A 15,847-nucleotide genomic window follows, 5' to 3' on the forward strand; every position below is an offset into this window, starting at 1 on the left:
AAAAAAAAAAAAAAAAGGCTAGGCATGAGGGTATGAGGGTTCACACCTTTAACCCAGTACTCAGAAGGCAGAGGCAGGAGGATCTTTGAGTTCAAGGCCGGCCTCATCTACGGAATGAATTCCAGGACATCCGAGCAAAAAGGCCCAGTCTCAAAGATCATAAAAACAACAAAAAATAGCATCTTAAAATGTATTCACACATGCTATGTAGGTGTTCCCTCTGAATGAAGCCCTCCCTTATGGAGACTCCATCTCTCCTCAGAGCACAGGCAGAGCAGTCTCCTTGGGAGGAAGAAAGGTGAGGTGCGGCTGTCTGCAGGCAGGACCACAGCTCTCAGCCATGGCTGGGGGAGCTGTTCTGAGAAGCAGCTGCTCTGAGTTACCCACGTTCCTGCCCCAAATCTCAGGGGTTCCCAAGCTAGACTTGGGTTGGGTCGTTTCTTTAGTTTGTTTTTAGTATCTGGGGTGAACAGATGTTTGTTCTTACCTTCCCAGGAAAAGTCAGGCAAAATTTACACATCATGTAGCCAAGACATAATTTTATACGTCTTAGGAAATTGGTGCACACGAAATATGTCTCACTGATTCCTCAGCAAAACTGAGTACATTTAATTTAAAATTCAGTATTAGAAAAACATTCACTCGGGAGGCAGAGGCAGGCGGATTTCTGAGTTCGAGGCCAGCCTGGTCTACAAAGTGAGTTCCAGGACAGACAGGACTATACAGAGAAACCCTGTCTCGAAAAACCAAAAAAGCCAAAACAAAACAAAACACTCAGGGCTGGAGAGATGGCTCAGCAGTTAAGAGCACTGACTGCTCTTTCAAAGGTCCTGAGTTCAAATCCCAGGAACCACATGGTGGACCACAACCACCCATAATGAAATTTGATGCCCTCTTCTGGTGCGTCTGAAGTCAGCTACAGTGTACTTAATTTATAATAAATAATAAATAAATCTTTTAAAAAAAAAAACACTCAATGAGTACTATTAGGGTCAAGTTTTTCACTTAAGTATCACATGAGAGAGATTTCCCACCTGGGTCTGGGTCAGAACGGTTCAAATAACACAAGGTTGCATTTACTAATGCATAAACAAGAATGGCAAACTCATAGCCATGTTAGCCTGCCCTGAGGTGCACAGGGGTCAGTGATAGATGCACCTTTCAGTCCTCTCTATCAGTGATAGATGAACCTCAAATGAGCTAGCCACCCAATCTATAATTTATGAACCTTTAAAACATTTCAAAAGATCATCAGTTTTACCTGAATATCCTACTTGTGGTGTCCAACTTTTATGTCCTGATCTCTGGGGATTTCCAGCAGATAATGGAGTTCTAAATGTATGTGGGTAAGTGGTATCTCGTGCAGAAGATGAGCTTGTACCAACAGGAAAACTGGATGCAGCTCTGTGTGTAGCATAAGATCTCTTGTTTCCAAATGATGAATCTAAGTTTGAAATTTTATGATTAATTCTTAATGATTAGCATTAAGGAATTATATATTAATTCCTAAAATTTACATAACTATTGTCTATAAAATTTAATCTGATTAATTAAAAAATTATAATAATGTAAATGATTGTTAGCAATTCTATTCATAACCATACTAGTCTGCATTATTGTATGTGGTTCCATTCTAACATTTTCATATGTGTATATATGGTATCTTGATCATATCCCACTTCCATTATTATCCTCTCTTGGCCCCTCCTACTCTGACCCTTTCCTTGTCCCTAAGGATTCCCCTCTACTCTCATGCATTTTTCTATTAATGATAATTTATGTTTGTTATTTTTAAGGCAAATCTCACTATGAATCTCGGGATGAAGTTGAACTCACTGTGTAGCCCAGACTTGCCTCCAACTTAAGATTTGCTTTCCTCAGCCCCCTGAGTGCTGGTATGTACCATCACACTGGCTTGATAATCATGTACCAGCACATGCTGATAAGGGCTCGGGGCGTGGCGTCGTGGGTAGAGTGCTTGTCTGGTATGGTTGAGGCCCTGGTTTCATCCCCAGCATACATAAACCAAGTGTACTCAGTACTTGAGAGGTGCAGGAAAGGGGTTCACAAGTTCAAGGTTTCCCTCACCTACAGAATGAGCTGAGACCAGCCTGAGACACATCTCTTGCTTAAAGAGATATTCTGATAGGGGTCTTGAGTCTATGAGTTCACTGAGACTACTCTTGCTAAAATCAGAAGGGTCATTTCAGTCACTAGGTGTAGTTTATATTATAATTCAGTATCTTTTCCTTCATCAACTCCTTCATCTGAATGTCTCTTCCTATGTAAATGGTGTTATGAAGTCTCAGCTTCAGACTCCGCACTTTTTCAGAGAGTTGCTTACCAACATGCTACCTACTTCACAGTCACGTCATAACATTTCACACAGTGTACATAAATAGCCTAGCACAGTGTCTGCTAACATAGAATCTCCAAACAGACAAACAAGCAAATGAAAAAACAGGGCTTTTCTACACCCTTGGCTTCCACATCATGTCTGAGCCCTCCTAACACCATCCACAGCTTCCTGTACCAAGCCCTTTTCCTCTGCCTTCCTCTTAAGTGTTGGCCTACAGCGCTCGTTCCATACTTTTAAAACTTCACTACTACATGGACATTTTATTTTTCCTGCACACTCATCTGTTCTCCCCGTTCCTGCTTGTGGAGAGCTTTTTGGGGTGCCACTTGGCAGGAGTCTGACATTGGCCAAGTACTAGGAAATGGACTTCAGACAGGAATCTGACATTGGCCATGACAAGGAAGTAAGCTCAGGCAGGAATCTGACAACAGGGCATAATAAGGAAGTAAGTTTTGGCAAGAATCTAACTTCAGGTTATAATAGGGAAGTAGGGTAAGGCAGGCATTGTAATCTTAGGGTGGGAGAACTGGGCTTCAGGCAAGATCTGGGGCTTGGACAAGGAAGTGGGCTCAAGTATTTTGGTCATTCTAACAATCCCTTTTAAACAACTGTCAGAGTAATCACAGACTCTGCCTCCTGCCTCCCTTGTTCCTTATTGTACTGCTCACCCAAAATACTTGCATGTAATTGAAACAGTATTAAAAGCAGATGGGAAAATTAAATTTGCCTTCAATCTCAGAATTGACTGGGATCATGCTACAATGTTGTCCTTTTTTCTTTTTATCCTCACTCACTAGCTGAAGAACCTGTTGACTGAGTGGGCGTGGTCACCTGCTGACATTCATTTCCTAACGACTTTCAGGCTTTCGCTTAACAGCCTTCACTCATCTCCCACACTACACAAGGTGAGAACATTCCAATTGCAGCAGAGGACAAATGTCTAGGCTTTGTGGGCCACACAGTCACTGTCAGGGGCTCAACTCTGGCAGTGAAGTAGGGGTTCAGCCTAGGTAGTGTGTAAATCAATGAACACAGCTATGTTTTTTCAAAATAATTTCTATATATTGGAATTTGAATTACATATGCCAGGAAATAATGTCTTTTAAAATTTTCTCAACCCTCTAAAAACATAAAAGTAGCTAGACTCAGTTCCTCACGCCTTTAATCCCAGCACTGAGGAGGCAGAGGCAGGTGGAACTCTGTCTCGAAACAGTAAACTGTTGTTCTCGAAAGAAGCAACAAAACAACAACAATAACAAAACAAGCACTGTGAGTCTGAGGACAGCCTGGTCCACATAGCCAGTTCCAGGACAGCAAGAGGTACATACAGAGACCTTATCTCTAAGAAAAACTTAAAAGTTAGATGTTGGAGATGTGGCTCAGTGGTTAAGAGCGCCTGCTGTACAGCCATTTGACAGAGTCCAGATCCAAGCTTGTTACCCATCTAACAATCAGGGCACGGGGCCTTCCTGCCACAGAGTTTGCCTCAAAAGGATAAGGCAGAGAGCAGTAAGGGGAGACCCTGATCTTCGTCTGGTAGAAAACAGCACACACTCATTAAATACCTACTCAAGATCATATGCCACCAGGCCCATGTCTACATGCAAAATAAGTGGGTCTGTCTTGTACAAGGCGCAGGTCCCTGCACCAGGTTCCCACTTCAGAACTGTCAGATAGGTCATCCTCATGGTAATTCGTAAGCTTTTTTCTCTCAAGTGCTTTTTACCTAATATTAAACAGAGACGACTTCACAATTTAACTATTTCTTTCCTCACAACATCCAGCCAACTCTTCACTCATAAAACCCACCCAGCCAACCCTGTTCTCGTAATGAGCTGAGCTCACCCTGAGGGACTTTGCCACCTAAGTGTATGGGTATTTTGCCAGCATGCATGTCTGTGCACCACAGAGACCAGAAGAGGGCAGCAGATCTTCTGGCAGCAGAGTTACAGACAGTGGTCAGTCTCCATGTGGGATCTGGCGGTTGGAACACTAAACCTCTGAAAGAACAGCTACTTCCCTTAACGGGTAAGCCGTCTACTTGACCCCAGAAGGCCTCATTTTTAATAGTAAGCACCTGAATTTGATAAGATGCTCACTTTAACCTATTATCATTCCATTCTAGAATCTAAAGAGTAAAATCCATCAACCAAAGCTCAGCTCTCTACGATTAGAAAACTTACACACAATCTCCCATATATTCACCATATATTTTAAGAAGTAGGGGACCATCAAGATGACTCAACGAATAGCGAGGCATTACCCACCAAGCCTGACTCAGACCTTAGTTGGAGTCCCAGAGCCTTCTTGGTGGAGGTGGAGTTTTCTCCGGAAAGTCGTCCTTTGACCTCTACACCCACCCCTTGCACACTCATATACTCATAGAGGGGAAAAGTTAAAGGCCAGGCATGGTGGTATTACCCAGTACTCAAAAGGCTAAGGAAGGAGGATTGCGCGAAGTCTCCAGACAGGCTTTCCTACTAAAGAGCTTCAGGACAGCCTGAGCCACAAAGAACCTGCCTTTTAAAACAAGAGGTTGAGGCTTTACACGGGAATACTACTTGGGCTAACCCTAACCCCTCCTGTCACGTCTTAATGAAACCGTTTTCTCCCCTGTGTTTTGATTGGTTTGAAACTCTGTAGCCCAGGCTGGCCTTGAGCCGTAGTCGCCAGAGTTGGGATTAAAGGCACAAACCACCCCCTGCATGGGTGACTGTGGAATCCTGGCCAGACTGCATTCTCCAGCAGGACGCCGGGGGCAGCGCCCGCCCGAGGAGGTGACCAGGTGAGCCAGGGCCTTGCCTGGCGCGGACACCGGCGCCGGACTGCTGCTGCTGCTCTTGTCGGCCACGGCGCCTTCCGTGCTCGGCCTGGACGCGGAGGCCAGGGTGCTCCCGCACGGGGCGTCCCTCCGCGACGGCGTCGGGCGTGGCGAACTGGAGAGCGAAGCGGCCTCCTGCCTCAGCATCTCTCGGATACCCAAGGTTCTGCTCGCGTGGCTTCGCGCACTCCAAGGCTGGAGGCCACACCGCCCACAAGGCGGGAGGCTAGGCGCGTGCGCAGTGCTGTAATCGCGCAGGCGCAGGAAGCACATGATGCACACAGCGCAGGCGCAGTTCGTGTGTGAGCAGCTAGTTTCTCACCTTGGTATCCAGGGTTATGCCAGTTTATTCTCATCACGTGATTCTGGAAGCTGTAAGCCTCCGTATCAGGCGCAACAATTTAAAGCCCACTAACAACCTGGGTTGTCAACAGTTCATTTTGAAGGAGGGGGCCTTTCTGAGGACGGTACACAGGGTATTGTATATTTAATACGTCCCACAGGGACATCCCCAGTACACTTACCTCTGGTGTTCAGTACAACAGCATGTGCCTAATACTCAATGTTTAAGAATTAAAGTCTTCAAGCCGGGCATGGTGGCGCATGCCTTTAATCCCAGCACTCGGGAGGCAGAGGCAGGCGAATTTCTGAGTTCGAGGCCAGCCTGGTCTACAGAGTGAGTTCCAGAACAACACAGAGAAACCCTGAATCCAAAAAAAAAAAAAAAAAAAAAAAAAAAAAAAAAAAAAAATTAGTCTTCGCTCAGTTATACACATGGCATAGTACCGGACAGCACAACACGGGTGAGACCGCATGAACAGCATAAAAACTGCATTTCTCAACTGTCCTATTTCTAGTACTGCAGTTTTGCAGAGGGTAAATACAAACTACAGCCTTGCTCGAAAGAAACCCTTGGGAAACTCTTTACAATCAACACATAATTTCTAGGTGACAGAACTAAGGATAAATGTTCTCCAGCTAATAGGGCATTCACACTAGTACATGCAAACACAAGAGTATAGTTTGAGCAGGAATAGCCCCTGTAGAAAACTCAGGGAGGGAAGCAGCTTGTTTTAAGTAGGTGTGGTCTTCAAGGAACATGTATGCCTGCCTGCGCTCATAATTGACTAAACCCTTGAAACTTTTTAAAAGCCCCCAATTCCAAGGGTTGCTGGCCACAGCATGTCTTCACAGAAATATAACACTTAAAGACATGCAGACTATATTAGTTATGTATAGCCTCAATATGATAGCAGTGCTTAAGCAACAATTAGGAGACATTATAAAACACACTTGGAGATCCCTATTAAAGATGTTGAGTTCTAGTGCAATGTAGGGCTCTCAAAGAGGAAGATGTTTCCTTCCTTAAATATTAAGGGGTAGAGGTCCTCAATAGTAAGTTATCTGTAGTAACTCTGACCCAGGAGCAGCTATACACTTGAGCCAAAATTACATTTATACCATTACTATTCACCCAACCTGCAACCCACCCAGAAAAACCATTCAAACCCTTCAGACACTTCACACAGCCCCCCCAATCAAGAAACACCTAAAGCCATTATGGAGTGGACCAATTCTTTGGGGATGACTTTCAGGATCCTGGCTAACTCAACTGCATGCCCGAGAAATCCAAACAGCAGACTAGAGTTCCCTGAAAAATGTACCCTCAGCCCCAACTATAAATAAGGTATTCACACTTATAAGTGTTTCAGTTCTAAATAAAAAGTTATATACACAACAGCCACTCAATTTTGACCTTTATTTAAATCATGAGTTTCATTTTTATCAACAGAAATCACTTTCCATAATTGTTACATGACAATAGGACACAGGGAGGCATCAGTTAAATACTAGCTCTAAATAAGACTAACAAAAACAGGACTCAGAAGACTAAAGATCTAAATACAACATTTTACAATCCTTATATAATTTATCATTAACATACGATATATAAAATATTAAGTCACGTCTAGGTTTGACAAACGCTTCATATTGCACACTAAAGCATCTGAAACATCTATCCCATCAGACTAGCTCACTAGCTCAGGCTGGACATTCACCCTCCGAAGCACGTCTTCCGGCATGCAAAAGACAGGGCTAACAGGCTTAATCTGCTCTTCTCCCAGAAGTGACAATCCAGCAATGCCAAATAAGGTGTGAAAGGGATCCACCTGTGGGAAGTTCATAAACATGTAAGACTCAATTATCTGTCCATAGTCAAGTTTATTTTGAATACCACTTTAAAAAGTTCTGAAGTATTTCTAATACTAGACCTCATAGCCAATAATCACTACAATTATCACTATCAGCTCTAGCCTTTGTTATACATTAAAAAAAACAAAACACCCAAGGCAACCTTTGCACTATTTCTTACAGGGCACTGTTTTTAGTACATTAGAGATGCCTGTAACCATGAAAGTCAATCAACAATGAAAAACTGCAAAGCCAGAATTGTACTTACCATATCTCCTGGTCTGTCTGCAAATCCTCCCGTCTCTTCATCCTGACATGCTAAAATGAAACTTCGAAGCTTTTCTCTGTCAATCCAGTGAAGTCTCCCAATGATCTTTAGGGAGGCCAGCACCCACCACGAATAGCACACATCTGGTAACTAGAAGAGGGGGGCCAGTAAGACAGCTGCTCTACTTCACCACTGTATTCTTTCATAGCTGATGGATTTTTTAAAAATGTCTTATCCCATGTTCCCAGAAATGATTGTGGGGCAAGCTGAGACTACCTCCCATGTACTGTCTCTCAGACCACCTCAGCACCGTAGTTGATAAATGGATTTAGTGTCCTACTCAGTGCACAGCTGAGGTCACAGGTAAGATGTTCTAGGCAGACCATTTTCCATATGCTGAGACTTCACAAAAGCCTTAGTCCCTATATAAAATCAGTCTAACCAACAGGCACATGCAGATATCCTAGTTTCTAGGTTTCAGCCCAACAGTTCAGTTACTGGCTTAAAAACTCAGGCCCTGTTTAGATGCTATCTGTGGGAGATACTTCCCCAGGGCTCATCATCACAAATAAAACTAGCACATACCTAATTCTCTCCTGTCTGCCCCTCTCACAAAGCAAGCTCCACACAGAAACTAACTATAGATCCAGAGCTCAGGCTAGCAACATTTGAAGTGTTCACTATCCATTTTTATTTATTAATTGACTAGGTCCCCTTAATAGAGCCAGCTAGCTTCAAACTCAGACTTCTTGCCTATGCCTCCCAGGTAATGCGGTTAAACTAAAAGCAGGGCCACCCCCAACCTCAGTATTGCTTGAGCATCTGTACATGTCAATGAGACTCCAAGCTCTCTCCTTAAGGGACCTGAAAACTACACCTGAGAACCCCTCAGTTCTAAGCACAACACCACAAACCCAAGGTTACAGCATAAAGAGCCACCACAGACAATACCTTCTCGGGTCTTCCATTGAGTCCGCCTGAGGGCAACTGCCGTTCACAAAGCCACCAACCAAGTAGGTCGGAGTTCACTTGATGCAACTGACTAGTTATGGCCAGGAATCCTGTGCAACAATAGATCTAAAATTACAGACATAAAGTACACAGGTATAGTTTAACAGTAAATGACAGACACTACCAAAATTACTAAAGTTCCATCTTTGTATCTTAGGTTGTATTATTAGGTTCAATGCAACAATGAAATGCTATACTTATGCACAATGTTCTCTACACTGGGTAAGGTTAGCTCATCTGTATGAATAAGTCGGGCTCATGCCTCCAATCCCAGCATGTAGCAAGCCTTAAGGACAGTCTGGACTACACAGTAAGCCTCACGGTCAGTGAACAGCACAGAATGTAGACCCCACATAAACAAATGCCAGTAAGGAACACTGATGTTTACTTAGGATGAAGTTGTGTAGACCAGCATATACACAAAACTCAGTAAGAAGGTGTGGCCATTCACAACACAAAGCCCCTATAAACTTTAATTGCAGAATTACCTGTCCAGCGTGAGACTCAGAGCCTGGTCTGCACCCAAATCCACCATCAAAGTTCATGCAGGACAAAACAAACTCAATCGCCTTTTCCACATTAATAGCATCAAGCTTGCCCTATGAGGAGAAAGGAAGTAAGCCTATTACGGCTACCCAGTACTGTTTAATTCAGTCCTTTACAGCTACCCAGTACTGTTTAATTCGGTCCTTTAACACAAGTCAAAGCTTACCAAAAGAGCCAAAGTTGCCACCGCACAAAACGAGAATCTTGTATCAATTTCTCCTAAAAGAGCCAAGGCAGACATGTAAATGCTACCAAGTCACGTAAGAACAAAACCTGTACAACCCATTAAACTACCCAAAGCCAAGACTACCAACTTTATGTTCACTAGGAGGCAATTCCCAACTTCTGAGGAAACCAGCCAGGCCTAAGCAGCTTACAAGGGCCCAGAAAAGAAAGGCAGCCACAAAGTGGAAGGATTACTGCCCCCCCCCCACAGGTCAGTAATTAAGTAACTTAGCACCCTACTTTATAAAGATTCACATCCCACCAAGCAGCTGGTCTCAGGACTGCATTTGCTCCACCCCAGATTATCTAGATTAACCAAAGGAACAATTCTCCACTTCCCAAGTCAAGGTATTTACTAATTTGACAAACTTTTAGAGACCTCCTCACGTCTTTACCTTCAGGGAGGTTAATTATTATTGGAGTAAATATTGGAGATAAAACTTGAACCTACCTTATCTTTTAGTGTGGCGTGCTGACAAACCAGCACGGGGCATGCTGGGACTTCCAGCAGGCCATTTTATTCCAGTTAGACCAACTGCTTAGTGGGACCTGAAAAGATGGAACAACTTGAAATCTTATGATTACTACACCAAAACAAAAGATGTTCTGAGTAGGAGTTGCTGACAAAAACTGAAAACTGGTCTTACCCCAAATGTCTCCAGCAAAGGAGCCATCTTCTTTCTGTAGACTCTGAACATAGGCCACAACTTTATCTACGTTGATAACATGAATACTATCATACAGAGTAAGAATCTGAAAGACAAGCAAGTGTCGAAGGTTTGCTCTAGGTCTAAGTCACCCACCCTGCCCTTTCAAGTTTACTATAAATTTCTTGTTCCCTTGATAAGGTAAGAAACAGGTAGGCTTTAACTATATCCTCTGGCTCTTCATTGAAACCAAATTTGAATTGGTCGCGCTTCAGTAAGTAACATACACATGAAGTTCACCTCACAAGGTCTCAGTGTCATTTGTAACCTGCATCAGGTTAGCATTCAGCTAATACATGCCATGACATCACTGACCTGTGGGACAGACTTCACAGGGAAGTAGCCTTTGGGTGGTCACAGCAAGTGGCAAGGTTTCACAAGGGCTCACCTGAACAGCACTGAGTGTGTACAGAAGATGGGGGTCATGCCCAATGCTAGCACTTATTCCCCCACACTCATGCTGGCACGACTTGATAAACACCAGTATTTCTTCTCTGTTCATGCGATGAAGCTGTCCCATGAGGTCCATCACGGTCAGGCCCCAGTAGACGCCACTCATTCTCAGGTATTCGGACATGCAGTATTCCTAGGAGAAGCATCTCAGACTTGCCACTCTGACTTCACATCACCCACACCTCTCCCTAAGTCAGCTGTGAACAACTAAGGCTTTAGAGTGGCAGTTGCTGGCCCTTCAGGTCCAACAGCAAAATTAGTTATGAAGTTGCAACCAAAGTTATCTCATGGTTCGGGCTCGCCACAACACACAGAACTGTGAGGAAAGGAGACAGCAAGATTGAGAACCACGACTTTTAGTCTCCAAGTGCCAACCTCAGGTAGATTAAGCAAAAGCAATATTCATTCCTACCAAGCACCAATTACTGCATTCTACAAATGGACTCTATGAACACAGGAAGATAAACGGTGCTAAAGATGGAAACCAAATGAAGTATTACCTCACAAACGTTCATTCAGGTGAAGGCCTTATTGGCCGTGCTGCCACACCAAATCCAAAAAGATCAGGTGGACAGTTGGCAGGAAGGCCACACATTCGCGCCTGATTCCCACTAACTGAAAAACTGTAAAGATAGCCAAATGCCATGTTCTAAGGCAGAGAGCTGCTGCACAAATACTTTTACCCAAATGATTCCTCCTTGGAGGGTCTGGGTCTCCCCCCAGTTCCGGCCTTCTCAAACTCAGCCACCCTTGCTGCTGACATCACAGGGGGTGTGGTAACCTTCCTGCCACCATTTCCCCGGGCACACCATTACATCAAGTTTAGGTAAAACCTTTTCAAGGTCTCAGCGTAATTCTAGAGCTAAAGTGTTATGACACATCAGCGATTTCAGATAATACATGCCAACACATCATTGACCTTCAAGGTTATACCCCAGACAGAGAGGAGCACCCCTTGTGCCAGCAGCCTTGCCCTTCCGCCCTTTATGTACCAGCACATATGACTGATGTGGTTAAATACCAACCTCTGATACACAAGGCATGCCTGTCACAATGCATTTTAAATCAGGCCTCTCCGTTAGTATTATACTGATAAGCATTATAGTTATTGCCGTTAAGTCTTAGATAACTTTCAACAGAGAAAAAATACGCACATAATCGTCCTTCTTTGAGCCATAGGAGGCAATATAATCGGCATGCTTCTCCAGCAACAGGGTGTCAGGCGCATCTGACTTGATAGTAACGTCTTTCTGCTGTGTGCCCTTCCAAGAAAAAAAGCAGAGATCCCATCATTACTAACGTGGTTTCCATTCACCATCTTGAAAAGGTGACACTCAGACCCATGCATAACCAGATCACAGTACTTTCTTTCAGGTCTCAGAGTAATTCTAGAGCTAAAGTGGTTTATAATCAACTTTAGATTCAGAATACATGCCAGCTCATCATTGACCCGAATTTTGACGCTTATCTTTGTGGAGTTATGCCAGAAAATGTAATACACTCTTAACAAGTTTGAAGCTTCAGCGCACCTTTCTACAGCCCTCAAATGTTAACCCCTTTGCTAAATACTCAGACTCATTAGCTCCAAATTCCACCTTCGGATCTAAGGCTCACCCCACAAGTAGGTCAAAGCGATTGTCAAAATAAATTATTTTTTATTTTATTCAGAGTTTCAGCTATGAAGCCCTGTCTGGTCTGGAACTCCCAGCATAGCCCAGGCCGCCTGCCTTTGCCTCAAGTGTCATAGGATTAAAAGGCGTGGGCCAAGGCCGACTTCCTTCCATCCCAGTTAAAATGTTTACCTTTTCTAACAATATTCGTAAATGATCATGTAACCTTGAAAAAACAGGCACGCACAAGTCCCCGATGTAAGGAAAAACATCAGGCGGCCCAATCCAGAAAGGCTCGCCCACGGTCCGCGGATAAGATCACAGAAAACGCTGAGCCATAGCTCAAGCAGCGGTCCAAGGACGGCCTAAAGAGGCCGAGGCAGGGGCATTGCGGAGAACTTCCAGGCCAGCCTGGGTCTCACAAGAATGCTAGCCTTGCAGGCCTTCCTGCTCCCCTTGCTGCGAGAGCCCGCGACGCCCCGCAGCTCGACCCGACCACCCAGACCGCCCCAGCCTCCGCGCAGCGCAGGGATGGTGCTCTCACCATGTCCGACGGCCGAAAGACTGAAGCGCGCGGGAGCACAGGGAGTCAGGGCCCGCGCGCCTGCGCACACGCGCCCGCCCACGCCCTACTTAGCCGGCCACGCTCCGCCCGAAGGACCCCGCGGCCGCGATTTAGCCGGTCGCACTGCTGCCTGAAGGACTCCGCGGTCACGAGGCAGCCGGCTACGAGTCTGCCTGAAGGACCCCAAGTCGCTCAGTTTGCCAAGAGCCCGGGGATTGATGTCAACCACTGCGTTCAAACCCGGAGTGCTCGTGCAGACCTGTTATCCTAGCACTGGGAATGCGGAGGCAGGAGGATCAGTGGTCCAAATTCTCAGCTGTGTAGGCACTTGGAAGCCACCCTGAGCTCGAGTCCCTACCCCCCAACCCCTCGGAGATTGATCAGTTATAGAATGTCTGTTACCCAGCTAATCAAAAAGCGCCACATGTATTGCTATGGAAAGAAGATCCTTGAAAGACACCATGTGAAAATACACGCTTGGTTTTGATCCCAGAAACCCTTAAAATAAGGTTAATTTTCCCACTCTGTACTGATAAATTAATATGGTTTAACCTCTTCATTTTTAACCTTTTTTAAAAAAGTCCTGGGTCTTGAACTCACAACCGAAAAATGCTAGGCATGCGATACCCCCTCCCTCGCCCAGTTTACCTCTTCAAAGAATAAAGTATGCCTCCCCACCCTAAAGAACTATAGCTGCAATAAAACTAGTTATAAGTTCATTTATCACTCTAAAGCCAAGATGTCAGATACAGCCATGTGAGGGATTAGAATGTGACTAGTCTAAACTGGAAAATGCTGTAATCGTAAAATACAAATTGTGTGCCACGCTTCTCATTCTAAAGTTTGTTAACTGCCTTCTGAATATCTATGCTTATATCCATATACAAACGCTACTCTTAGCCCTATTCAGAAAAGCCTTTCTATGCAGAGACGCTTGGCTGCCCAAGATTCTCCGGAGAATACATCAGTTGAGGGCTGACCTCTAAAAGCTTAGTGACTGACCATCATAGAAGAAGGACACAGAAAGTGTATAAGAGAAAGTAATCAGAAAAGGCCGAGAAGCCATCTTCGGGACATGACAGCCACTGCAACCTTGAATTCAGAGTCACTGTGTTTATCTACACTGGGCTTGCACACGAATGACCCCGACAAGAGTCAGTCATAGATGGGGAAGGGACTTTGGGGCCTTGCCCCTCTGTGCGGATCTAATGGGTACAGACACATACTGGGAAGGGGAGTCATTCTCTTTAGATGTGTGCCTGCTGGTAAGGTGATCAGGCATCGGTGAACTTCTCCAACCCCATGGCCGCACAGACGGCCCCAGTTAAACTCAGTGAGTCACAAGATAAAAGACATGAATGTGGGAATGAGGGTTGTAAGGAGGAAACGAGGCCGATGTGTGGGAGGGAGGTAAGAAATGGTAGGGGGCAAGAGCAATCACAATGCATTATACACATGCGTAAAATGGCCAAAGAACAAGGTGGAGAAGCATCGTTAGCTGAAGTGATATTTTAGAAATGTTGGGTTAAATATATTTTAAAATTAATGTAATCTATTTTCACTTTTTAAAATGTGACTTAGAAAAATGTAAAACGATCTGTAGGACACACATTATATTGCTACTGTTTAGTGGATGTCTACTTTCTATACTTTCTAGCTGGTTTAGAGTAATTTATTTTTAAATTTTACTTATTTTTTTTCTTTATGTATATTAGGGTTTGCCTGAATGTACGTCCGTGCACCAGGTGCATTCAGTGCCCACAGAGACCAGAGTCATAGATATCTGTGAGTTGCCACCTTGGTGCTGGGAGTTGAACCCAGGTCCTCTGGAAGAGAGGCCAGTGCTCTTGGTGCTGACTCAGTTCTCCTTCAGTATAATTAAATTGTTGATGTATTCACTCTGTGTTTATGTACATCATGTTCTTGAACAGAATTCTTCATCAGTCTGGGAGCAAGTGCTTAGCTACCCAAGATAGACTCACTGTCAAGGGCATTGTCATAGATCAGAACGGGAGGCCTACACTGTAGCTGTACAGATGGTTGTGAGCCATCATGTGGTTGCTGGGAATTGAATGCAGGACCTCTGCTCGCTCCCATCCTGCTTGCTCCTGCCCAAAGATTTATTTATCATTATATGCAAGTACAATGTAGCTGTCTTTAGACACACCAGAAGAGGGTGTCAGCTCTCGTTACAGATGGTTGTGAGCCACCCTGTGGTTGCTGGGATTTGGACTCAGGACCTTCGGAAGAGCAGTCAGTGCTCTTAACCACCGAGCCATCTCACCAGCCCAGGCCAAATGTCTTTTCATGGTTCTCCAGGAAAGCTTCAGATGACAAGCCCTCAGGACTGTCCAGGCTCAGACATGGCGCATACTTTAACCCTCATCTGGAGCAGCAGTGAGTAGGACTGTGTTTATGGTTTATGGGGTGATTGGCTACAGAAATCAGTTCTCTCCTAAGTGTGAGATGCCTAGTGGATTTGGTTAGTTGTCTGTGTATCTGTGAGTCCTAATAAATCAACAATGCTCAGAGGAAGCACAGCCCGACAAGGTCTGGAATCTTAGAGGCTGACTTTTGACCTTGGACAGGTTGTAGATCTAAAACCCATGTGCTTTGAGCTCTGCCTGTGGTGGTTTAAATTTGCTTGGCCCATGGGAAGTGACACTATTAGGAGCTGTGTTCTTGAGCTGGAGAGATGGCTCAGGGGTTAAGAGCACTGACTGTTCTTCCAGAGGTCCTGAGTTCAATTCCCAGCAAACACATGGTGGTTCACAACCATCTGTAATGGGATCCAATGTCCTCCTCTGGTGTGTCTGAAAGCTGCTATAGTGTACTCATATAAATAAAACAAATAAATCTTAAAAAAAAAAAAAAAAGATTTTTTAAAAAAGGAGCTGGGCTGGGCTGGTGAGATGGCTCAGTGAGTAAGAGCACCTGACTGCTCTTCCAAAGGTCTGGAGTTCAAATCCCAGCAACCACATGGTGGCTCACAACTATCTGTAACAAGATCTGACGCCCTCTTCTGGAGTGTCTGAAGACAGCTACAGTGTACTTACATATAATAAATAAATAAATCTTAAAAAAAAAAA

The 15,847-nt window shown here is 44.5% G+C and overlaps 1 protein-coding gene and 3 non-coding genes across 5 annotated transcripts; all 4 read right to left on the bottom strand.

Moving 5' to 3' along the window:
* Nucleotides 1-6,920: 6,920 nt before the first annotated feature.
* Nucleotides 6,921-12,781, bottom strand: Rabggtb (Rab geranylgeranyltransferase subunit beta). 2 transcript variants are annotated; one of them, XM_021195701.2, is made up of 9 exons: nt 12,738-12,781; nt 11,738-11,845; nt 10,519-10,716; nt 10,071-10,176; nt 9,365-9,417; nt 9,141-9,251; nt 8,593-8,718; nt 7,642-7,791; nt 6,921-7,351 (listed from the first exon to the last, which is right to left on the bottom strand). In XM_021195701.2, exons 1-9 carry the CDS (start codon nt 12,738-12,740, stop codon nt 7,211-7,213), a joined length of 996 nt encoding a protein of 331 aa, XP_021051360.1. In that variant the 5' UTR covers nt 12,741-12,781; the 3' UTR covers nt 6,921-7,210. The 2 variants fall into 2 exon arrangements, with proteins under 2 accessions (XP_021051360.1, XP_029393866.1); XM_029538006.1 differs by lacking the exon at nt 12,738-12,781 and adding an exon at nt 12,386-12,456.
* Nucleotides 10,376-10,446, bottom strand: LOC115063891. The gene has a single exon (XR_003843759.1). It is a non-coding gene; the product is annotated as a small nucleolar RNA SNORD45 (small nucleolar RNA).
* LOC115063890 lies at nt 11,423-11,503 on the bottom strand. The gene has a single exon (XR_003843758.1). It is a non-coding gene; the product is annotated as a small nucleolar RNA SNORD45 (small nucleolar RNA).
* LOC115063889 lies at nt 11,955-12,034 on the bottom strand. The gene has a single exon (XR_003843757.1). It is a non-coding gene; the product is annotated as a small nucleolar RNA SNORD45 (small nucleolar RNA).
* Nucleotides 12,782-15,847: the final 3,066 nt, after the last annotated feature.

The sequence above is a fragment of the Mus pahari genome, chromosome 4, assembly GCF_900095145.1.
Source record: "Mus pahari chromosome 4, PAHARI_EIJ_v1.1, whole genome shotgun sequence".
Classification (NCBI taxonomy): domain Eukaryota; kingdom Metazoa; phylum Chordata; class Mammalia; order Rodentia; family Muridae; genus Mus; species Mus pahari.